Here is a 25,568-nt window from a genome sequence, read left to right on the forward strand (position 1 = left end):
TGAGTACCTGAATGCGGCAGGTGAAGCCCAAAAGTTGACTAAAATATTAGAAAGTCTATGTCTCTGAATAAAGATGATGATGAAAAATATATGCTGTTACAAAGGGCTTACAATATTGTTCAAAAGGCAATGGAAAGGCAATGATGATGAATGCATGCCTTGGACGAGTGCCTCTTCATTCTTGAAATGAAGGAGTGGGTTACCTTGAATTCCAAGATCAACCGATGGATTCAAACAATGAAGATTTTTGTGCGGTTCTTTCTTGCTAACGAGAAATGGCTCAATGATCAAATTTTTGGGGAGCTAGCTTGGACCAGTTAATCTAGGTTTTTTTGTTGAGGCATCTAAGGCTTCAATGTTTTAGCTTCTGAATTTTGTTGAAGCCATATCTATAGGCCCTCACCACCCAGAGAAGACGAGAAGTTGTCTCGCATTCTTGACATGCATAAGGTGCTTACAGATCTTCTTCCAGATATAGATGCTTTATACTCAGATGAAGTTTTTTCTTTAGTTCGAAAGGAGTGTCATGAGGTTCTAAGGAGACGAGTTGGACTTGGAGTTGGAGCCTTGGACGGCGCCACTACAGGGTTAGGACTTAGTAGGTGTAAAAATGATGTTTTTTTTTTTTAATATAAAAATAAAATAAAATGGGTTGACTCGTTTGACACGATTATAAATGGGTTGACCCATTTATGACCCGAACCCGATTAACCTAAAACTAAACCCTATAACTTCGTGTCGAATTCGCAAATCTTATCAAAAATTGCAAGCCCTATTTAAAGATGGTGTGCTTTGTATCTTTTGTAGGAGAGGAATTGATGGAAAAATCTTTTGTTCTTCAAATGTAGTCTCTGCAAAAGAATCTGGTTGGAAAACCTGAGAAAGTTTCTGATTGCTGATCTTCATTATGAATGGGATGTTACTGAGGGGAGTCTAGAATTGGAAGGGAAAAGGTTTGCAAGCTGTTTTATTTCGTCTAGTATTGAGTGCTTCTGTTTATAACATCTGGAAGGAAATGAATAATATGAGGCATGGAAATCAGTTACATACTGAAGAGCAAATCCTCCGTCAAATTTGTTGGGATGTTAAAAAAAGAATTATGTCCAAAGGTAAAGGAAAATGAAGAGCTTTGAAGAAGTTGGAACCTGTTAGAGAGTATTTTCGGTGACAAGTGAAGGAGGGTTTTATGTTGCGGAGTGAAGGAGCTTCTCTGTTTATTGGGTTGTCCCTTTTCCAATTTTGGTTCTTTGGTTCGCTTGTAGTGGAGTAGGCTATTATGTACTGCAGTTTGGTTGTTATGGTATTTTTTTTTTTAGTTATTTGTAGTTGGATTTGGTTTGTGTTTTGTAAAGATTGTTTCCCTTTACTGGTTTGTGGTGTGTTCTCGAAGATTTGTTAGTTTTCTGGAGTTTTCTAGCTAAGTTTAGCTAGCGGGTGTTTTGCATTGTTTGCTTGTTTAATGCAATTCTCATTCAAAAAAAAAAAAAAAATGCCATATGAAGTAACAGCTGATTTTATAATAGACCTATAAACTTTTAAGTGTACTAATGTGACACATCAAACTGCAAAAGTGTGCCAAAAAAGATATTTTTGCCGAAATATTCATATAATACCCTTATTCTCTTAAAAATTAAAATAAATAATAATAATAATAAAAAACCTTTTAAAAAAAAAAAAAGAATTTTTTTAAAAAAAACTGTTAATATAAAACTAAAAAGTTAAATAAATTAAAAACTTAAAAAATCAAAGAAAAATGGGTGGCTTGGCAGCCTTTTATTAAGAGTAACACGTGTCTTCATTTTATTGATGCTAACGTGGCACACTAACGAAATCTGTCAAGTGTTTTGATGAAAATTTGACTGCAGAGAGTGATTTAGTTTTATAAATGTATATTTTTAATATAGACATTTTTTTTATAGTAAAATTAACACATGTCATCATTTTATTAGTGTTGACGTTGACACTAACAGAATCCGTCAATTATTTTTACGGAATTAGACTGCAATGACTAAATTGTTATTTTTTTTGCCTACTTTGAAGACCTTTGGATTATTTTTTATTCCTTTTTTTTTTTAGTTTTTAAGAGAATATGAGTATTATAAGAATATTTTGACAAAAGTTGCCGTTTTGGCACACTTTGATAGTTTGATAGGTCACATTAGTACACTTTAAAATTCATGGGACTATTCTAAAATTGGATGTTAGTTCAGTAAACTTTTTTATATTTTTTCCAAGAAGAAAATTTGTTTGCCCTATCGCCAAGAAATGGATCGTACAACAAGTAAGAAATCATGTTCTTGTTGTTCATATTAAAATAGCATAATTCTTTACACATTCTTCGTACAGTTCGATCTTGGTTTAGGAAATTTTATTTTTCGATGTTAATTTGTCTTTTATGCAATATTCCCAATAGTGGTGACGTTCTAGTGGCCTATCAAATGATGGAGACCCGTGCTCATCCGACAAAACAATGTTTCCTTGAAGCTTGATGGCTCATCAGGGATAAGAGTGCGTTTGGGATTGCGATTTCGTAGATAAAAAATGCGATTTTAAACCAAATTGCAGAAAATGAACTGTTTGAAAACTGGATTTTTAAAAAATTGCGATTTGAAAAAGTAGAAAAGTGCTTATTCAAATCGCAGGCAATGTGGTGCTTTTTTGAAAACGCAGTATTTTAAAAGGCTGACCTACGATTTTAAAGGTCAAACTGCGATTTTGCCAAACACTTAACTGCGTTTTTAAAAATCAATTTTTTAAATCGCACATTTTAAAATCGTTATTTTTAAATCGCACTTTTTAAAATCGCAAATCCAAACGGACCCTAAATAAAAGACCACCAAGAACATAAGTGAAATCACTCAATCACTCAGTTAGGAACATTAACTGAGCGGGGGAACTATGCCCTATCACCTAGGGGCCGAATAAGGCATGTTATCCTACAAGCCCATAAAGGCCTATCCACCTTCAAGATGTACAAAATGCCCTATCAGCGTAGGCTCAGGTGGATCCCAAACCGACAGAATCCCTACCGACAGACATCTATAAGGAAATGATTCGTCTGGACATCTCCAAAAGGAAAGTCATTCATGAGAATTTACTACCTTCCACACTGGACCCTTGAGCCTTGACCTCCGTCGATTGCCATATCAGACCTACTTGCCTTACCCACAACTATCATATAAGTAATGGTGACAAACCCTAGTCTAGGGTATGCTCACTCTCTCATTTTTTTTGTTTCATGTCCTCTTAGAAATATCCCACTAACTTATGTTTGTTAGGATACCTGGAACCGTCTTTGGAAGAAGAAAGATGAGGTGAGTTAGTGGTGGCCTTTGGTTTGGCATTCTTTTTCCATTCCTAAACAAGCCTTCACCCTTTGGCTGACTGTCTTCAACAAACTCACCACTGGAGATCACTTGACTGCTTGGGGTTTTCAAGGGAATACCAATTGTACTTTCTGTAGGGTTGAAATTGAGAGCTGAAACCATTTGTTTTTTCTATGTGGTTTTAGCTCCCGGATTTGGAGAGCATGTTTGCAGCGATGTGGCATTTTGAGCCCTTCTACTAGCTGGAATGATGTTATTGCTGAGGGGTGTAATCACTGAAAAACTAAGAACCTGATGGGTACTATATGCATACTCTTATTGAGCTCTACAATTTATAATATATGGCGAGCCCTGAATGAGAATAAATTTGGAGGTCATCCTCAAATGGAAGAGTAGCTCCTGAAACAAATTTTTTGGGAGGTTCAATGTAAAATTTCTGGAAAAGGAAAATTTCCTAGGGAGTGAAGAATGTCTCCCTCTGCCATAGGTGGAATATTGATGTCACTATACTGCATTAGTGTAGTTAGCTGCTCAGTTGTTCTTTTGTAGTTTTGTTTGGTTGTTTGCCTAGAGACTCTATGGTTGTAAGGTGTTCTGCTTGGGGTTGTTTCGCTTTGTTTGTACAATTTATTCTTTTGACAATATATAGATCTACTTATTCTTTAAAAAAAAAAAAAAAATGTATCCTACTAACTTAGGCATTGGAGTGTCCTTTGCCGGTACCTCCAACCAGTCACCCATTTCTGTTTCTTGTACTAGTAGATATTCTTGACTGGACTATTAGGGTGCTGTCAACTGTACCAACATTAAACCTTGCCTAAACTGATGTTTTAATATATATATATATATATATATATATATACCCCATTTTTTTTCTTTAAAAAAAAAAAAAAAAAAAAAAAAAAAAACCCTACTTTTCTTCATTTTTCAAATGTATCGGTTATCTTCTCTCTCCTCTCTGGCAGAACATTATCAACAACTCTCTGCGGCTTGGCCTCTCTTGTCGCCTAAGCTCTCTGATCTCCTCCCAGATGACATCTTCTAAAGCTTTAGGTCAACTCTTAACTGTCTAACGACCTCTTTCGAGGCGAACAGATCGAGGCCAAGCAAAGGCCAAGCAAATGCCAAGCTTCTCTTTTCTGGGACTTTATAGCTCAAGCCGGCATTCAGTTCGGCTCAGAAATGAAATTCCATTACCAACCCCACCTCTAATCTCAAACAAAATTTGTTTTGGTTTCAGTTCCACAATTGCATAGCAGTTTTAGGGTTAGTACGTTCCCTTCAATTGCAATCAGAGACAGATTTATGGAACATTTGTGCTTTATTGTTAATAAATTGAAAACTTGCTCGGAAAAGCAAGAAACCATAAGTATGGACCTTCTAATATCTTGTCAACGAGGTATGGAGGAATAAATGAGATAAGAATAATGCAATGCTGTTTTACATTATAAGAATAATACAATGCAACGAACAAAAAACCAGATTCTTCATTTTGGTTCCAAATCTTTTTTACTCAACAAACCGGAGTATCAATCAAATCCTTTCGCTCCTATCTATTCTGGATAAGGTGATCCCCTAGCTCCTCTCTTTCTGTCTCTCCGTCTCTTCCCCCCCCCCCCCCAGAGAGATTCCCAAAGCTCTTTCAAAGTCTCCCATGTATAAACATTACTAACATGTTTCATTCTACAGCCTAAGTGAAGAAGACGAGCACAAATAAGACGATAAACAGAACCACCAAAAACAATATCATCATAATCTGGCCCTTCACACCAGCCTTCTTCATGACCATACCCACCTTTTTCTGCAAGGAAAGATTAAAATTGACATTTTCACCTCTCGCTACATATTAGTAATTTAAGTAACGAATTTCATTTGAAATTGTTTTTGCTGGACGTTGAGTAGCTCAACTCCTGAATTTCAGATCACTGGTAAGAAGCCCCTACTCGACAAAGATCGGAAATAACTTATTGAAGAGGCTCACCTGAACAAAATCGAGACGGTTTGATGTACTGTCCATTTCCAAACCCAATTCATCTATAATTTTCTCCTGGGCACCCAAAGATTACATTACAGTCTAACAAATCAGCAAAAACGACCCAACAATGAAGTTTGACAAAAAAAAGTTGACTTGCAGATACAATCATACAAGTGTCACTCATGCATCAAAATGCTTAAAGCACTGCCACTGTTATCTTCTTTAGAATTGTGGTAGATGTATTATCAAGAACATTAAAAAACCTTACCTGTGCAAGGAGCTCTTCATGTATAGTAAGCCCAACACCCCCCATTCTCTCTACGCTGGCACTAAGTTCATCCAACTCCTCATCCTGCTGCCTACAATCACCAATTGACGAGCATACAAAATAAAGAACAAACAAGATGCATAATAAATAGCATGTTTCTCACAAAAACAAAAAACAAGAAAAAAAACAAAACAAGAGGTTTCTGATTAACATGGAGTACACCTCATCTACTATGTATCACGGGGGCTAAGCAAGTTTTGAAACCACAGTTAAAATTATTATTAATCGTTAATTTAAAAGAAATAAATATATAGTAAAAAAGTTCAAAATCATTAAAATAGTAAACAATAAATATAGCATTGCAAAACCAAATACATCGCCTACAATGAAAGTAAAAATGTTAGAAACATAACCTTCTTTAAGAACATCTAAGGTGTAAGCTACATAAGCAATATGTTGATTTTCTTCTCTAGCAATTGGCTCAATGTGGTAGCATCATCCTTGTCAGTAGTAAGGATAACAGTAGTCATCACAACAAAATGTTACATGCTAACTATTTCAGTTAACATTAGTAATTTGTTACAAAACTTAATTTCATTCCAACATTTATTTTTATTGGTAATTGACACACACCAGCAATTTTATTGGTAGAGAGTTATTTTCATTAAAGTGTGAAAGGAGTATAGTAGTCATCACAATTAAATGTCACAAACTAATTATTTCGATTAACATCGGTATTCAATTCAACTATAAAACTTAAACTTGTTCCAATATTTTTCCTAGTTATACTTTGCACATACCCACAATGGGTCTTGAAACCAAGCCGTCACTATCCACCTTGTTCTTATGGGTGGAGGAGATGCCATTTGCATATTTTTATTCCAATGAGGACAACATTATGAAAAAATCCAAGCCCAAAAATCAGAAGAGAAAGGTTGAAGTTTGCAAAACGGTTCCTTATATTTCAAAAATCCTGAGGGAAGTCGGAGATTTCTTTGTCTACCTAGTCAAATTATAATACAAGATAATACTTATGGAATTTTTTATGTATTTTAAAAAAATAAAAACACATAACATGCAGATTCATTTGTAGCTGATAAATGAACAGCCCAACAACATAGATAATGAGTTCAGCAGATAAAATCCACACATTCCAAAGGATAGGAGACATAGATATTAAGCTAAATATGTTGCATGTATCTCTGTGTGGAAGGACAAAAAAAGAAACAATAGACCTACTTTATCAGAAGCAGCTGTCTATCTGACTCTGATGTTATGAGGTCATCATTGTCTTGGGCAGGGTAGTGGTTAGATCTATCTGTCTGGTGAGTACCCGGCATCCTCATTAGTTCTCGGCGCATTCCACTCAAACTAGTAGTGCCAGTCCTGTTCAACGCCTTTCCAGCTTCCACTGCTCTCTTCACAGCACCCACCTATTAATCCAGTCATTTAGCCACCACGCACATACACGCCAATGCCAAAAGCTTGTAATGTAATACAGAGTATAATTCAAACTATACTTGTGGTTTTTTTAAAAAAATAAAAAAACAACAACAAAGTGGTAAGGCACACAATGTAAAATAAACTCAATATTTATAAGTTAAATCAACCTGAGTACGAGCAGTGCTGGTCCATCTTCTTCGTTTTTCAAGTTCCACTTCATCAATGCCATACAAAGCTGGATCTCTAGCTGCTACAGAAATTGCTTTGTCCAATTCATCCACCTTCCTATCAAGAAAGCAGGCTTTCAGTAGTTGTATACAGAGGTTAATTCATCAAACTACGTCCAAAAACTCATCTAGCAAGCTTCATTGTTAGTAGACTCAGAAAAAAAAAAAGAAAAAAAGAAAAAAAGAAAGAAAGTATTTAACTTTAACTCGCATGATAGAAACCTATGGTTAATCTTTCCCATAATATATATTATGAGAGGTAAAATTAGTTTTAAGTTAAGCATGGCATTTCCAAATGTACCTGCCAGTCAATGCTCTCACAACCAGAAAGCAGTTCCTTTGTGAGATGTACTTGCTCTCCAGTATCAGAAGGAATACGCTCCCATTGGTGAAAAGTATATTGCAACTTATCAATCTAAACAAGAAGATAATCAGATGGTCAGACACTCAAATATATTACGTAACTCCTAATGCCACCATCAGCATAGTCCAAACCAAAAGCTTTTGTAAAAGAAGTCATGGATGTCATGTCAATGAGCAGGAATGCAAAACTACTTCGTGTATGCATGTGTTATATTACGTAACTCCTAATGCCACCATCAGAAGAGTCCAAACCAAAAACAAAAACCAAAAGCTTTTTGTAAAAGAAGTGGTGTGTGTGTGTGTGTGTGCGCGCGTGCGCGTGTGAGAGAGAGAGAGATTTCATATTGCAACACATGTTTTTGTGTGTGTGTGTGTGTGTGTGAGAGAGAGAGAGAGAGAGAGAGAGAGATTTCATATTGCAACACATGTTTTTGTGTGTGTGTGTGTGTGTGTGAGATAGAGAGAGAGAGAGAGAGAGAGAGATTTCATATTGCAACACATGTTTTTCTCTTCTCTAAAAGTGCCCCAGATTCCCAACAATTTCAATTAGCCTGAAACAATTATGGTACAATTATATCAGCCCAACGAAGCCCTGACCAATAATTTAGCTAGCAAATGGCTAAAGGTTGTTGATATAATTAAATCATTTGCAAGGGAATAAAGAAGATAATTGAGAAAGCTCATCACTCTTTTAATAAACCAAAGCTAAACAGTCTTTTAATTAACTGCACATCATCCTCAACCATACAACAAAAGCAGCCCAAAAATCAAAACACCAGCACCCTGGTTAGTCTCAATCCCACAATCTCCAGATACAGCAGCAGCCATAGCCTGGATCCACCCTGTTAGGAAGCCCAGGAATAAGGGTTTGACATTCTACCAGTAAACAGCCCCAATTTACTTCAGAAGCTGATTTGGTCCGTAGTTAAGAGTCCTTGGTAATTGTCTGGGCCAAAGTAGTTATGGTATAGTCTTCTTATATTAAGGTCATATATGTAGGAGCAGAATTTATGCCATCTCCTCACAGAACCTAACACAAAATCATCACAAATTAGGACTCCAGCTTCATCAGAGACAAAGTAGCCAAAAAGAAAAAGGCTGCACCTTTCAACTTCTTTTCTCTTTATGTTTTGCATTACAGTAAGCCACTACATTACTCAAAGCCAAACCAAACTGGAAAGTTACTTAGCAAGATTCTAAGTAACCTTCAATATATAATTAAATTGGCACGGTTAGTAAACAAAAGGATAAACATCTAGGACATCCTTAAATGCCCTTTACTTTATATTAGAGATTACATCATTTTTAATAAGAATCTTATTTATATTTTAAAAAAGGTAAGTGCAAAATAAGAAATTGAAAAGTAAGAACTTCCACTTTTAGAAAGTGGACAGGTATTTTCTGGCTTCCCAAAAAACAAAAACAAGAAAGTTAAATTGGAACATAAGAAGTAATAAGTTCTATAGATTAAACAATCAGATTTTTCTTAAAAATACCACAACTGTGCAAACCATTGAATTGTTGAGCTACAATCCATACATATAAAGAAGTGACAGATTTGTTGAACATTACCGATCTACTAAATTTAAAATGTTAGCCTAAGATGATTTATTGTGTTACTCTTGTATCCTCCTCATTTACTAAAAGCGATGCACCTTTTTTTGAGCTTGTTTGATATATTTTATTACTTATCAATAAAAGTGTAAAAGCAATAGGACTCTTCTATAACATTGTGACCGTTAAAGAAATTGACAATTCAAGAAGAGTAGATTCCCACTTCCCAATTTGTTATTTCTTCCACTTGTATCTGCTACCAAAAGTTTCCTCCATTTCCATGAGCATGTGGCCAATGAGCTTTAGCTCAAATGGTACTTCCTCTCTTTGTGGCAAGGTGGAAGATGAGGTCGTGGGTTCAAGTCACACAGGGTGCATGTGCAACTTACTAATAAAAAAATTTGATATTTAATAGGTTGGAAGTAACCTCTTGATGCAGGATAGGAAACCTTAGTGGCCTTGAATGCCAAATCTGATGCAGGATCTTTTGGAATTCAGCACTGGAGTTGGTTTCTTAGTGTTATCTTGATTGAGATTTGATCTGAAGGGTTTCAAGGTTATTTATATTGTCTATCGTTGGACTCTATGGTAGAATCAGTCGAGGGCCTAAGAGGAGGCGGTTTACCAAGGTATGAAAAAAATAAATAAATAAATAAATAAATACTTCATGGATTTATTACCACTGAAATTAGGAATCAAGGTTGAATTTCCTGGCAGCAGGTTTTTGAAGTAAGAATTGAAAAGAAGAAGAAGAAAAAAGCACAAGCAATCAGACACCTAGGTTTCCTAAGCAATTAAACCTAGTATGTAGATGGCAATCACACCCTCAAAGTTTTGAGAAGAGCTGCTGCAATTTTATTGAACTCGATCGCTCTATAGAATATTATATAGATGTCTATATAGGCTATTTTCAATCTTTCCTACAGTTGAGCGTCTAAAAAGCCCATTCCAGCAGATCCTAGAAATTACCAGATTGCCTGACAAAAAAAATTAATAAAAGTCAATTGGAACTAAACCAGCAACTATTTGACCAAAATAAATAACAAAACAAGACGTTAATGACTGGATTAGCAAATGGAAGGTGTTGATTTGGCCCCATTATCAAAATTAGACCACCTCTTGAAATGTTATCATATATAAGCTTGCTCCTTTTGTAGCCTGTATGACCTCTAATTTACAAATATATATTGTTAGATCATAAATCACAGAATTTACCTTATAACTTAGACACTTCAGAGTAACATGTGATTTCCAATCAAGCCATAAAACTTTCTAATTCAATCAAATATATCTAACCACTCAAGCATATTGGCTTCATCAGCCTACTGAAATGAGTCACAGAGCAAAGTCTGCACCAAAATCTTGGCTAATACAACAAGAACTCATAAATGCTCCACACTTGTAGAGATGAATAACCGTAAGTGTCCCCCCCATACATTCCTTGATCCAAAAGTGAATACCAGTTGCAAATTGTATTAGGAATAGCAGCTATCTATCACATCACTGATCATAGAAATGAATATCGATGCAATGGAAATTCTAATTAGAGCAACCAATGAATAAAACCATAACAGTAACAATGTAAATTGAGCACCCCATTTATCCTCCCCATAGTATCGCGCCAATTCTAGTAATTCACAATATGTAGCAGATGCATCAAAAGTGGAGTGGAATTGGGGCCACAAGAAATATATCAGAAACGCCAAACTAGAAAGTAATAGGATGCAGATAAAATTAAATCTCATATGGCATAAAACATATAAAAATAGTTATAAAACTGAAAAAATACCAAGTGACCACACTTGTTCAATCATGTATGCCTAACTTCTATTTGCTCGCAATATAAGTTTTCTTTACTAAGAGCTGCTACAGACCATAAGTAATTTCCAACCAAAAAAAAAAAAAAAAACTTACGGATTCTTGAATCTCTTCTTTCACTACATAAAATGGATCTTGAGCAGATGGCATCTCGTAACTTACGATAGTAATTTAACCTACAAACATCCAGAAACAATCCTCCATTAGCAAGATTAGATCACCTACATGCATATGAATAATTTAGAATTAACCACCTTTAATGGTTCTACACCATTAAGTAAAACAAATAGCTAAATATAAAATAACACAAAATTTCAACGAGGGAAGAGTAAACTGAATTTAAATCAGAGAAATTTTCAAGGGATTCTAAAACCAATTAATTTGCACTTATTCTTTATTGACTAAGATCGTAGAAAGGTGCACTATCTCTGAGTACCATTGTATAGGATATACAAAGAAACCCATGAGTTAATGAAGAGAAAGAGGAGCTCTATGAATCAAATGGAAGGGGGATGGAAATCGCCTTTTTGAGAAAATTGCATTAATGAATAAAACTTGTTCGTCAACAAACCCAGAGGGGCTTGTGCTAGTCAAGACTAGGGACTGTTCGGTGTTGTTAAAGGCTCAACAACACTTGAGCACAAAAACCTCATGAGGCCTAGGTGCAAAGCAAGAGAGCAAGCACGCACTTGATCAAATTGAAGCACATGCTTTTTTAAATGAAATGTCAAATTATTTCCAAGAGAAAGATTCATAATATGCAAGAAAAAAAAAATTGAAAAAAAGAATCAAAATACAGGTTGTAAGCTTAAATGGTACCCATCTGCAATTGGAAGAAGGGCTGTAGGTTTAAAATTCCAAATCTTACATAGGCTGTTTAATTTCTTGAAATTCTACATAATGAATGTACCAGTGGACAGCAGAGAATTAGCAACCATCAAATCATATGAAATGTAGACATATCATTACACTTTATTCTCTTCTACCTAAAAATTTTGGTTTCCAATGCATTACAAAATATACCCAATCATACTTTGCAATGATAAAATTCAAGCAAATGGTATTTGCTTTGACAAAAATATCCCCAAAACGCCTGTAACAATAGAGTGAGTATCAATAATCAACCATCCATCTTGATTGGTTTTCAATTAATGGTTTTTCATTATTTTCATATCTATAACTAAAAATAAAAAAGCACGCGCCTGTTGCAATTTTAGTGTGCTTCATCAAATGTGCTTCACTTCAGGATTAAGCAGCGCTTTTCCCTGGGGCTTTGTGCTTTTTAACAACACTCTCATGCTCAAAAATTTCTGCTCACCACAACTTAAAAGGTCTAGTGCCACACAGGCTGTAATCATGTTCCAATGCCACGATCTAGGAGAGCCAATGCCACAAGGAATCGTTGCTGTGCAATGGGCCCAGCTCCATGTTGTAAACGGCAACGACATTACCATTACCAGCAAGTGCTAAACATTATACTGAGTTCAGTGATAGGGAAGGAACTAATAACGTCACTAGCAATGCTTATTTCACCAAATCAGCCAAGCACTATCTGGCATTATTAGAAGCAGTCGATCCCCTTTTCAGTTGTGGATTTGAGGACAAGTTTGTACAGAAATTCTCGTATACCAAATCAGGCTACCAGGTACTCAAGCTAAATCTTAAAACTCATGAAGATGGCCCCGTATGATTGTTGATTTTGTGTAATTGAATTGAAAATAACAAGGTTGCATTCTTCAAGATCAATCATTCTAAAATAGTAATTCAAGACAGAAAATTAGAAAAAGAAAAAGAAAATCGGATATCGGATATCGGATATTGGATATCGGTAAAACATCACCGATCCAAATCACGACCAAAAGCACTAACATCCTGTAAATTTATAAAGAGATCAAGAGAAATTGAAAAACAAAAAATGGCAACGAAATTAATAAATGTAAAATAGCAACCAGAGAGAGAGAGAGAGGAGGGGGGTTGTACGGACTGACCTGAAAATAGAGAGATCGGGAACTTTTCGGTTTGGTCTAAGGCGGAGACGGGAGAATACAGAGGGCGAGGGGGAGACGATAGAGACTCTTTCTTCTTCTTTTTTTCTTTTTTTTTTTTTCTTCCGATAGTGACTAAGTTGGGCTGCCGTTTTGATCTTCAACGGATTTCGATCGGCCCAGGCCCACGCTCGGCCCTAAAGAATTACTTTCTGAATTTTTTTTCACGCGATTATTTTCAGGAAATTAAACGTATTGATTTCTTTTTATATATCACGTCACTAATTGAAGCCTTGAAGGAGCTCAAAGCATTCACATCCGGCTAAGAAAATGTTTAATTAAATACTTTCTCTCTTTTTTTATTGTAGTTACTCACTTTTTTAAAACATTTATATTTGACTCGGTATTTTAGTTATCAACTTTTATTATTTTATTTAAATTTTATTTTTTTTCTGTTTTTTTGATGACGAAGAACCCTTCAAAGAAAGGCCACTTCGTATACTCATTCCTCTCAAATAAACCTCAGATTCGTGTAAAGCGTTCCATCCATACAGATCAAGTAATACTTTAGCTTCACCGGCGGGCTGGCCCTAAAGAATTATTTACATCTAAGGGAATCCGAACCTTAAACTTCATGAGACTACCACCAAAACCAATACCCTCACCACTTGAACCAACCCCTTGGGTTTCTATTTAAATATTCTTTCGCCAACAATCATATTATTTCTTTAACAATCACATTCTTTCTCCAAAATTCTTCTCATCTTCCTTTCCATTCCCTTGTACAGGAGTAGTATAGAGCGAGTACTGCAGGTTCTTCATCCTCCCAACTTCCTTCAACGTTTTCTCTACCACACCATAATAATCCCAACACTCAGATAAAATGGCCAGCTAGTTGCCTTTCACTTCATAATCCTTCGATTTTGATTGCCTGTACAACTCATCCAAGGCTAAGACTTCCATATCCAACCAAATATTATTATAAGACAACAGTAAGAAAGGACCAGCTAATTCATGTAGAGAAGAGTTCAAAAAGTTTCACAGGAGAGAATCATATGTATTTTTTATTAGTTCTTTTATGCATCGTTGAACTATAGCACTAAGCAAATTTGTTGAGCACTGTAGCAGTTAACTATTCCTTAGCTAAAGTGACTAGCTCGAAGGGGCTCTTTGTTTGTTAATATTTGCTGCAGGGCTAGCCAAAATAACCTTTTGGCTAGCTCAATGTAAAAGCTCTTACGCATAAGAGAAGGAAAGCTAATTAAGTTTACTGCACAACAATATAACCCTAACTTGAGTGAACCAAGCTGATGATGAGTGAAACCTATGAATAAGGATCGTCCCATTTAAAGTAAAATTGAGATGAACCAGTTGATAATTAGGATTTGTTTAAAAACATCCAAGGCCTAAAAATTGCCACATCATCAAAAATTAAAAGAGGAAGTTAACTAGCATGAAAAATGTTAAACTTAACGAGCCTGATTTGAAATATATCATTTGAAATTGATAATATTCATTGTATAGTCAAGATTTAAAATTGGTATATCTAAAGATCTATATAATGTTATAGTATTTAAACTTTTTAAAAAACGTGACAACATTAACACCATGTACATCGTTAAAAGCATTAACTTTAAATTCTAACAAGAAGAAGGATTCTATCTATTTCATTTGAAATTGAGAGGATCTTATTCCCAAAATGGAGAATAGCCGTTTAATGATTAGAATTTCTTTAAAAAGATCTAAGGCTATAAATAGCCACATCATCAAAAAATGGAAAGCAGCTAATTAACAAGCATTATAAAAAGAAAACATCAACGTCGGCAGTTCTTGGTTTTTTGGATTGGTGTTTGAGATTCAGCAATTTTCAGAAGCAAATCTAGTTGATTGATTTTTTCTTGAGAAATTATTTTTAATGTTCTGTATATTTTATGGATCGGTGTTTAGTTGCAGAGAAAGTGTAGGAACATAAAATGAAAAAAAAGGTGGGGAACTTTCATGATAATTGGGTGTTGAATTTTAGAAATCAAAATTGAATTGTTATTCTATTTGCGAATTTCAATGTTTGATTTTTTAGTAAAAGTTAAATAAAATATAATTTATTTTTGAAAAAATGAGAATCAGAATTATATTTTGTTTCCAAAATTTCGTATCCAAACACTGACTTAACTTTAAAAATACCAACAGAATTGTTAGAATAATGCCAAAAAAACTAATTTAAAACCTCGTTAATATATATATATATATTCACATAACTGTATAACTTTGTTCATACTGTCTAAAACTTCATACATACTGAAAAGATACTATTGCAACTCAAACATGCAATCATCTGTTAAAAGCTTCTTCTGGGTTTGAAAATGTATAGCCTTCTTAGTTCTTAAGGATAGAAGTCCAAGCTATTGGGTTTTGTCAATGTTCAATAAATAAAGAAATGCAAGTACGCATGTTGTGCGTGTACTTGAGCCTCTTTAAAACTTTTCCTCTTTCTTTTCTTTTCTTTTTTTTTTTTTGACATGTCCACCCAAGAGGAGAGAGGGGGGATTCGAAATAATGACATCTACTTCATGAGGCGGCGTAGTCCCCAGCCGATTAAGCTACACTTTAGAGACAACTTTTCCTCTTTTTTGTGTGTGTGAGAGAGAGAAACTTTTCTATTTTTCAAAGCTTTCCAAATATGAACATATTGTTACTGAACCACTCTTTCCCTTAGCTTGTGTTGAGAGAGAGAGTTTTTTCTGCTCTCTCCTAGGTTTTCTGCTGCTGCGGTTGCTATTGCCGTTTTTTCGACTTCTCTGGGGAGAAGGATTGGATCAACAATTTGGTCTAGTCTTTCTAGCAATGCCATCTTCACAAAGTTATGGAGATTAGGACCATCTTTGAACATTTCATCCGTGAGTCAACTTCCTGTGAACATCTCCAAAACAAGAATCCCATAGCTATACACATCACCCTGTATTGACGCCTCACCACCCATTCCATACTCTGCATATCACGTAATTAACTCCCCCTGTTACAGTCACAAATAATGAAGTTTTTTACCAGCTCTCCTGAACTACAAGGCATTTTGATTTCATATCTACATAAAGGTTACTATTTGTTTTTTAACTTAACGGGACAGAGATGCTTGCATTTTTATTATTATTATTATGCATGAAAAGTTTGTGGAAACTGCATATTCTTATAGAGTAATTCTTTCTTGTAATGACATTATAGAAGGCAATTTTTATACTTACATGCTACGTGTAGAACGGGCCGGGAATACATAGTAAAATGTTTTGATAGTGTTAAAAATCTGAGCTAGACTTCTCTAAAAATAATAATAATAATAAATAAATAATCTAAGCTAGACTACTCATACTCCATTACGGTGTTTAATATTTAAGAGTTTTTTTTTAATGCATTGAATTTCTTAATGTTCAATAAGCCTCAATAAACCTTTGACGACCTTTGACGATTGTACGGGTGTCTTTTGGTTTTGCTTGTAATAAGGGAGATGTAACTCATTAAGATAATGTTTAAGAGTTCCAAAAAAGGCATGTTAACTTGTTTTATGTGTAGCCAATTATGGTATCACCACTCTCTTTGGCAGCATTCACTAACTCGGAACTAAACTTAAAAGTCATATTTGGACTTGGGCATCTTCGAAATGCCTATAATAACGAATCATTCAAGAAAGAAGTCTTTTACTATTATAACCGATTGGCCACTTATTTTTTGAGTCTGTCAGCTAGAGAATATTGGAAAATTCTTTTAATTAAGTCTTCTTCTTTTTTTTGACAATTTTAATTAAGTCTATTAAACTAACATGCATGTGTTCAAAATACATGTGTTTCCATGTAGTTTTATAAATGCATGTAAGAATCACATACTCTATTAAAAATGCACATAAAAATTAAGAATATTATCACATGCATTTTAACACGCATTGCATTCAGCCATCAAGCTCTTGGAAGCTCCTTTCCGTTGAAGGTTGAGGACCTTTATGGCAACTACTTTTTCTTCCTGGTGAAGAGTTCCTTTATATACAGAACCGAAACTACCGGATCCAATTAAATTGCTAGGAGAGAATCCTTCAGTAGCTTGAAAGAGGGTCTTGTGTAACGACCCACCCCCAATGACATAATATTGTCCGCTTTTGACTCCCTAAACAAGACTTCCCAAACGGTCACCCATCCTGCGATTGCTCTCGCAGAAACACGCTTAACTGCGGAGTTCTGATAGGTTCATTGACATCACAGCTTTAAAACGCGTTGTGTCATAAATGGTGCATTTATACATATAAGCACATTCTCATTCCCAGGCAATGTGGGACGTCACAATCACCCCCTCTTTGGACCCAGCGTCCCAACTGGCATCCCTCATTGGGTTTGTGCACGCTCCCACCATCTCAGATTGGGCAATGGCTCTGATACCATTTTGTAACGACCCACCCTCAATGACACAATATTGTCCGCTTTTAGCTCCCTAAACCAGACTTCCCAGGAAGTCACCCATCCTGGGATTGTTCTCGCAGAAGCAAACTTAACTGCGGAGTTCTGATAAGTTCATCGACATCACGGCTTTAAAACGCATTGTGTCATAAATGATGCATTTATACATATAAGCACATTCTCATTCCCAGGCGATGTGGGACGTCACATCTTGTATGAAATCTTTGAAAAGAAGTCAATTGTTGAGAGTGCAGAAGATGATTTCTTGTTCAATTTTCGCATCCAATGAAGAATAACAAAGGATGACATTAAAAAGAAACACAGAACCACACCAGGGATTGTTATTTTAGCTTAAAAGCAAGGGACATTTCGCGTTTCTTTTCTTCAGTGGAGCATGCTGGTAGCTGCAGTTGTGGGAAACCCCCACAAAGCATACTATATCCGATCACTGACATCTTGCTTGTATTTCGGAAAACTCCTTCCTCTGGTACCTCACCCTCCAAAGTATTGAAAGAAAGATTTATATGTAGTAAGAATGGAAGTTTCTGCAAATCTTTTGGAATTGGTCCTGACAAAATAACTCTTCCTTTGCCATCATGTTGAACAGTGAGATTTGTTTGTTTGTCCAGGCCAACTTTGAGACCTATAACTTTTGCAATAACAGTAGGGGTAGTTGTGGTAGAGACCTATAACTTTTGCAATCAGAAAAGTTGCAGCTTCTGCAGAATCTTGACCTTTTTGGATTGCAAACCCCGGATTGGAAAAAGCTTGGTGCACAACCTGTTGTGCAAGGATCAGACCCCTTTTGGATTCCCTTCGTTCAGGAGCTCAGGGACATTGGTAAGCATGTTTCATTTCACTCTTGATCAAACCCAGTAAATTTTATCCACGAGAAGATATAAGGAAATCGGGAAGCATGCCTTTGATTGAACAAAAAATCCACACCTAACCAATCATCGGCACAATCTAAATTTTTGGCATCATCAAAGTGTCAACAACAATGGAGGAATTTAACAGCTCGTCTTTTTTGCACACCATGAAAACCACCATCCTCCATACATCTGCATCAATAACACTTCCTTTTCCCAGACTATTCAGAACAACCGATAACAACTCTAAATTACCTTCGTGACATAACCTGTCAACAAGTTTATTTATACTTGCGGGACAAGGCGCAAAACCTTTGAAGATCATCTCATCTAAAATAAATGCTGCTTCCTTAAACTGCATCAAATTAGTAAGCCCATCAAAAAGTGTCCGATATGACACCACATCAGGAGGACACCCACGTCTTGGCAAATCTTCAAACAAATCTCTCGCTTCACTCCACTTCCCTCCCTTACACAGCCCACCAATTATTACATTGTAACTAATAACATCCGGCTTATGCCCCTTCTCCACCATCTCATCCAAAATTCTAAATGCAGCTTCAAAGTCCTTCTCATTGCAAAACCCATTAATAATCGCATTGTAAGTCACAGTATCAGGCTTGCACCCAATCTCTTTCATTTCCTCCAAAACCCCAAAAGCTTCTTCCTTCCTCCCAACCTTAAAAAGCGCACTAATTAAAGTAGAATACACCGCCGAATCCATTTTCAACTTACTTCTCAACATCTCCTCCTTAAGCCTAAAGGCCAAATTCACCTCACCAATCCCACAAAGCCCTCTAACCAATGATGAATACACAAACGAATTAGGCTTAACACCATAAACTCTCACCATATCCTCTTTCAACTTAAAAGCATCTTTCAACCTAGAATCCAAGCAAAGCTGATAAATCAAAGTCCCGAATGTCACAAAATTTGGAGAAGCACCCCTTCTTTGCATTTCATCAAACACAGTCCATGCATCGTCCAAATTCCCACTCCTACAACAAGAACTAATCAATATATTATACGTACACGCATCTGGGGTTCCATATTTATCAATACCCAGAAGAAGTTCCCTCATTTTCTCAAATTCTCCACATTTGGAGAGCGCATCCAACAGTGAATTCATCGACTTCACGGTCCGCTTGCAACGGAAACCAGGCATTCGATCAAATGTCTGTACAGCATTGTCGGGGAGTTTGGCGCGGCCGTAGAAGGAGATGACATTGCAGAAGATAATTTCGCCGGGAGCAAAGCGGGTTTCCTGTTTTAGTTGGTGGAGGATTTGCTCCATTTCGTCGAACATCTTAGCGCGGCCGAGCTTGGTGACGATGAGGTCGTAGGAAAGGAGGGAGTAGCGGAAGGGCTTCTTGGGATTAGAGTTAGGGTTAGGGTTTCGGAAGAGTTGGAGAGCGAGGGTGGGGTCCTTTTCGAGGCGGAGGAGGGAGGAGAGCCTGAAGGGAGAGATGGGTTTTGGAGGTTTCATTTCTTTGGGCTTTTGGGTTGGAACGTCAGAGAGAGAGAGAGAGAGAGAGTTTTGTGTGGGAGTTGATAGAGTCTGTGAATGGTGATCGTGAGATAGTTTCAAAGGAGGATTCTGATCAGAAGAGTGAAAAAAGATGTCAACGGTCATATATTTTGGGACGGATCCTGTGTGGGGACCGGTGGTGATATATAAGAAGGCACCGAACGCCGCCGCAAAGAAGGACGAGAGAAAGCTGTCAATGCTGCTCGCCTAACCGACGCCAGACATCAAAACCATCAGAAAAGGCGTTCCTTTACTCGCTGTTATATACGTTTTGTTTGGCTTCGTAGAAAATGCGAGACATGACAATTTTCCCATTGCTTTTGGCTTTCAAGTGTGGCTGATGATGTGATTATTTGCACAACTAGTGAGTTATAGGTGATCTAACTCTCTATCTTCTTTTTGTTTGTTTAGGTTCAATATAAGAATTTTAGTATTTAGCAACCACAAAAAGTTGGTGCTTGTCGCTAAAAATTCAATAGTCGTAGGTAATAGCTTTTAAGGACGATTTGTCGCAGCAGTTGCTTAGTCAATAATGATTATCAGCAACGACACGATAACAATATATCATTATCTGCAACAACTACTTTAGTTTTCGTAGTAAATAATGTAAGAGTCACGCTAATGATAGTCTAGGGGTGTAAATTCGGAACCGATTTTTGGTTATTGGCCAAAAATCGAGAATCGGCTTTAAAGTCCCTACTTATTGAATTTCAATAACTGGCTCTGGAGTTGGGTATCCCGATTAACCAAGGGTTACCCAGTTACCCGGGTGAAACCAATTATTCGGATCGGGTAGTGAAATTTGTTTTAAAAATATATATATTTTTTTTTTTGAACCTATTTTAGGGCGATGGTTGAACAAACACAATAAAATGCGTCCATAAAGTTCAATTCTTCAACTAAAAACAAGAAGACAATTCCTACAACAATAAGCACCCAGAAGAAGAACCCTTACCATAATAAATTTGTACTTAACTTTGTTGGTTTCAAGCTCTTTAAGAATCTCATTTGGACTGACTTTTCCACTCATGGAAATGTCTCTAACTACAAGGATTTCCTGCTTTTCTACCACGTAATCCGTTGCTTGACTGAGAAATAGCCCCACAAGAGCCATGCCTGTGAATACATAAATGCATGCAAGTAGTTTTGCCAGTATGCTATCTGGGACAAGGTCCCCATATCCTACTGTGGTCATTGTAACAACACAGAAGTAAATGGAATCAAGAATCCCATTTGTTTTTTGACCCTTGATCTGATTTCTGATGAGGAAGAAACAAAGGGTGCCCCCACCTAGGTAGGCAGCCAACAAAAAGACCACATGCTTGATGCTAAATTGCTGTTTCACAGATATAGATTCAAGAGGTAAAGGAGATTTCATTCCATGCATTTACTGATCTTCTTCTCTGGAGGGCATTCTTTTCGTTGAGATGAGAACGATCCTTCATATCTGGAAGCAATGATTCTTTAGCATCATTAAAGACAGATGCCATCATCAAATTAAACTAAGGTTATTCATCCAAAAAAAAAAAAGTTTAAAATGAGGTTATTCGTCATTTAATGCACCCGGAACCAGTTACCCGATTATAACCGGACATCTAGAAAATTAATACCTAACTCCAGCTCCGGTTCCGGGTATTCAGTTACCTTTCCCGATTTTCCGGTTATCCAGAGCCGGTTTCCCGGACGGTTATAACGGGTCCAAAATTACCCTCCTAAATGATACGTTATCAATGATGATTCCTATATCGTTGCTAATGATGCGTTATCAACTGGTCATCGTCACTGATAAATAAGTAATTATCAACTCTGATAACTTTGATATTTCTTTTTAAAATAAATTTTGGCTCGACACTATTATTGGCAACATCCATAATACTCAAGTTTCAGAACAAGTCATTTTTCATTAATAGGCTTATACGCAATTGAACAGGAGTTCAAAGAATAGTTTCATTACACTTTTCGAATTAGTGTCTAATATACAGAAGAAAGTGACAAAGAAACTCATATATATATCAATGCTTACAAACTGTAATATAAAGATATACTTCCAAAGAAATCTACAAAAACCAACCACATAGCCATGGTATATATCACATCAAAAGCATAGTACAAAAGCTATGTGATCTACTATTTTAGAAAATGTGTCACTATCTCATAGGATTCTAACACATTATTTGAGAACTAAATTGTGAAAGAAAATTTTGAAAAGTCTAACATTTCTCAAAGCATTTTACACCCCCCTTTCGAGAAGACAATCAAGAGTATAATTTGAACTCTTTGGCTCCAAGTATGATCTATCTCAGTGTACCAATCAATAAGGGCTAAGATCATCAATATGACCCCAACTACAAGAATTTTTGAGTTTTGTATGATTTGGGTGGTCTTGTGAGAATTGCAGAGCCCGAGGAAAATGATGATGATTATAAGGATGATTCTGTTTTTTTTTTTTTTTTTTTTTTTTTTGGGGGGGGGGGGGTGGGGATGACAAGATTTTCATTCAAAAAACGCAACGAATTACAATGCACTCCAGCAAGAGACAAGCCTTCTCTGGACCTCCTGTTGCACACAAGCAACACAAATAATTTACACGAGCTCTACTTGATCATCCTTGTGCGCATACTCAACCAACCTTATGAGCTCTACTTGTTGGCGAACAGTGGTCATGATAATGGTGATGCAATTGATAAAGAGTCTTGAAATGTTCATTAGGATATATAGTTGTTGATTAATATAGGTGAGGTGAGTTACTTCTATGAATTTACCTTTTTTGATTGTTTTGATTTGCAGAATGCTTTGAAAGAATATGGTACTAGTGAACACGTTGAAAATTTGTATATATGGAATTTAAATCTGTATTTTATAATTTTATTTCTTGGTAAGTTTTGATGATGGCACGATCCATTTTTTGCTATTTTTAATTGCACTTTTTGAAATCGCAAACTCAAATGAATCCTTCATGGTCATGCGCACAGCTCAATCAAGTTATTGCAAAAGTAAGGAGGAAAAAAGGAAAAGAAAAAAAAAAATACGAAAAACATCCTCAACTTAACCATAAGGGGGTGGCTCAGTTGGTTAGAACCCGAGACAATAGGGCTTTTCTCCCATTCGATCTCAAGCTCCTGGGTGCTACCTCCCTCTTGGGGCCAGCCACCTGAGTTGTGGTGGGGTCCTTGTGAGCCTCTAACAATCTGCTTATGATTTAAGGTTTAATGCTTAGAGTGGTATCGAGCATTGGGTTAGGGATTAATCATTGGTTTCCTGACAAGGCAGTTACTGTGCTCGAAAGGTTCGACTATCACCTTGGTAGGACAGTCGTTCTGCGAATAAGGTACATTGCAGCCTATAGGAGGCCGAAATACCCTAATAAAAAAAAAAAAAAAAAATCCTCAATTTCTGAGTTTCTTGTGCATTTTATTAATTTTCTTTTTTTACACGTACAAGAAATTTGAGATGAAACAGACAAGCTACACTAATTTTTGTGGTACAATGTGCGCAACGACAACCGAAATGTCATCCTTCTTTCCCCCGACATGTTTGAGCCCTGCAGACTGAGCCGCTATTGCGAACGGGCTTTCTCTATTTCTGTCCAGCGAGTTCTTCCACGCCAAGTTTGTGATACTCAAAGCTAACTCGCTTGGGTTTACGTATACACCTTGCAAAGTTTGCCGATTTAGAACATCCTCGATTTCTTCTGGGAATACATTGTCCAAAAGGCCGTCAGTGCCGAGAACTACGATGTCTCCTGGGACAACCGGCACGCTTGTCTCTGCAGCTATACTTGGCCGATCACATGTCTCGCTGTTTCCCAACTGGAACGGAAAATTGAAGCTATATTGTTGAATCGGCGACTGATACGCAAGCCTATTGGCCCTGAAAACCATAAACCCACTGTCTCCGACATTGATAGAATACAAGATGTTGTCCTTAGAACTGAGCATTGCAATGCAAGCTGTGGATGAACCTTTGGCCTTGGTATTCAAGAAAGCTTCGTTTAAAACGCTTTTTAGATCCCCAACTCCGTCGACGGGCTGTTGATTAATGACCGCCAAAAAAGCATTATACATGAGTTGTCGCGCATACTCGCCGGCGTCCACACCCTTCTTAGCCCAACCACCGACACCATCGGCCACGCCAATGACCCGCTTCTCCTCACAAACAAAGTAAGCGTCCTCGCCTCGAGGGCTGAACGGATTGTCTTTGGGTAAGTAGAACGCTCCGCAAACCATCTTCACAGTACTTCCTTCGTGCAAACTCAGCGATTCAAAGGCGCGAAACACATGAAATTGAAGGAGATCCATGGATATATATCGTAATTGGAATGAACAATATTACGAATATGGGGATTGAGAGGTGAATGTTCTCTCAACGATTTATAGGAAGATTGGGCGTTTACTCATTGCTAAAGGATTTCTTCACCGCCTTAATTACTTAGTTTTTCCTAACTTCACGGTTGTACTCAAAAGGTTTTTAACTCAATCAGGGGCGTATGTTGGACGCAGTAGGATCCTCTCCGATTGAGTTTCAACCGGGGGAAGCCGGTTTATAATAGGTAAGGGTATTTTGGTAATTTTATAATTATATAAAATTACCAAAATACCATTATATTGTGTAAAATTATCAAAATACTTTTACCTATAACTAACCGGCTCTTCTCCAGTTGAGTTTCAACTGGAGAGGAGCCAAGTCCATGTTGGACAATCCGGTCTACTTGGGTACGTTTCATGTTAGCGCCACGTGGGCTTAGTCACACATGACACACCTCCTGATGAATTTTATTTCTCATGACATTTTCAAAAGAGTAATTATTCACTATCCAAAAATACTACTTTTCACCACCTTGTCTATGTAACAAAGTAGTCGTCTACTTAAAAAAAAAAAATATTCAAAAGAGAGTAGGGAACCACCTTGCCACATAGACAACGTGATAAAAAGTGATATGTTAAGTAGTGGTGAACCATTACTCTTTTCAAAAAATCATGAAATAACTTCACAAAAGGGTATCAAATTATATATCGTTTTGAGATAAGGGTATTGAATTATCAAACGTTTCAATCTAGTGTATTAAAGTTTTCAAACGTCTCACTTCAGGGTACTCCATTAGGATTTGTTGTTAAATCCTACCAAAATTCTTAAAATATCTTCGTGTTTATAATTTTTTTTTTAAAAAAAAAAATATATATATATATATATATATATATATATATATATATATATATATATATATATATATATATATATATATATATATATATAAATTTTCAAAAATTCAGGCATCAGTATTTTTATAAATTCCGTTAAATTTTGACCAACATCAAAATCCTAGAATTTTTTTTTTTTTCTAAATTAAAAAAATAAAAAATAATAATAATAGTATTTTGAGAATTTTAACAAGATTTAACAGCAAATCCTAACGGAGTACATTTAAATAAGACGTTTGAAAACTTGAATATACTAGTTTGAAATATTTGATAGCTCAGTGCTCTTATCTCAAAACAGTGTATAGTTCGATATCATTTTATGAAGTTATCCTACAAATCATATTAAAGAAAAAAAGAAAAAAAAAAAAAGAGGAGAGAGAGAAGGAAGAAGAAGAAGAAAGATACACAGATAGATAAATTAATTCAAAAGACGAGGATAAATAGAGAGAAATCAGAGAAAATCGCCGGAAAGCAATCGATTTGGTTCAGATGTCCTGGTTTTATCAAACAAGAAGATATGTGACGTAACCTCTGAATGCATGAAGATATTATGTGCTTGTGGTAGCTTGAAGTAACACGTG

At 36.2% G+C, this 25,568-nt stretch overlaps 3 protein-coding genes and 1 pseudogene across 3 annotated transcripts; all 4 read right to left on the minus strand.

Annotated features, from left to right (window-relative positions):
- Positions 1-4,728: 4,728 nt before the first annotated feature.
- LOC133874536 (syntaxin-61) lies at positions 4,729-13,099 on the minus strand. Its single transcript, XM_062312382.1, has 8 exons — positions 12,963-13,099; positions 11,071-11,150; positions 7,541-7,654; positions 7,180-7,293; positions 6,809-7,002; positions 5,570-5,660; positions 5,308-5,373; positions 4,729-5,127 (listed from the first exon to the last, which is right to left on the minus strand). Exons 2-8 carry the CDS (start codon positions 11,122-11,124, stop codon positions 5,017-5,019), a joined length of 744 nt encoding a protein of 247 aa, XP_062168366.1. The 5' UTR covers positions 11,125-11,150; positions 12,963-13,099; the 3' UTR covers positions 4,729-5,016.
- A 4,508-nt stretch (positions 13,100-17,607) lies between these two features.
- LOC133875707 (putative pentatricopeptide repeat-containing protein At1g53330) lies at positions 17,608-20,176 on the minus strand. The gene has a single exon (XM_062313914.1). The coding sequence runs from the start codon at positions 19,892-19,894 to the stop codon at positions 18,359-18,361; it is 1,536 nt and encodes a 511-aa protein (XP_062169898.1). The 5' UTR covers positions 19,895-20,176; the 3' UTR covers positions 17,608-18,358.
- Positions 20,177-20,626: 450 nt separating this feature from the next.
- LOC133876200 (two-pore potassium channel 1-like) lies at positions 20,627-21,176 on the minus strand (annotated as a pseudogene).
- A 2,077-nt stretch (positions 21,177-23,253) lies between these two features.
- On the minus strand, positions 23,254-24,087 carry LOC133876201 (probable protein phosphatase 2C 80). Its single transcript, XM_062314486.1, has one exon. The coding sequence runs from the start codon at positions 24,085-24,087 to the stop codon at positions 23,254-23,256; it is 834 nt and encodes a 277-aa protein (XP_062170470.1).
- Between the last annotated feature and the right edge of the window lie 1,481 nt (positions 24,088-25,568).

The sequence above is a fragment of the Alnus glutinosa genome, chromosome 8 (genome assembly GCF_958979055.1).
Source record: "Alnus glutinosa chromosome 8, dhAlnGlut1.1, whole genome shotgun sequence".
Classification (NCBI taxonomy): Eukaryota; Viridiplantae; Streptophyta; class Magnoliopsida; order Fagales; family Betulaceae; genus Alnus; species Alnus glutinosa.

Excerpts from the sequence above, each read along its gene's own strand:
- LOC133876201 (XM_062314486.1), bottom strand. The coding sequence starts at position 24,087 with ATGGATCTCCTTCAATTTCATGTGTTTCGCGCCTTTGAATCGCTGAGT.
- LOC133874536 (XM_062312382.1), bottom strand. The coding sequence starts at position 11,124 with ATGCCATCTGCTCAAGATCCATTTTATGTAGTGAAAGAAGAGATTCAA. Across the intron at positions 7,294-7,540 it reads GTGAGAGCATTGACTGGCAG|GTGGATGAATTGGACAAAGC; the intron begins GTACATTTGGAA and ends CTTGATAGGAAG. Across the intron at positions 7,003-7,179 it reads CCAGCACTGCTCGTACTCAG|GTGGGTGCTGTGAAGAGAGC; the intron begins GTTGATTTAACT and ends CTGGATTAATAG.
- LOC133875707 (XM_062313914.1), bottom strand. The coding sequence starts at position 19,894 with ATGACCGTTGACATCTTTTTTCACTCTTCTGATCAGAATCCTCCTTTG.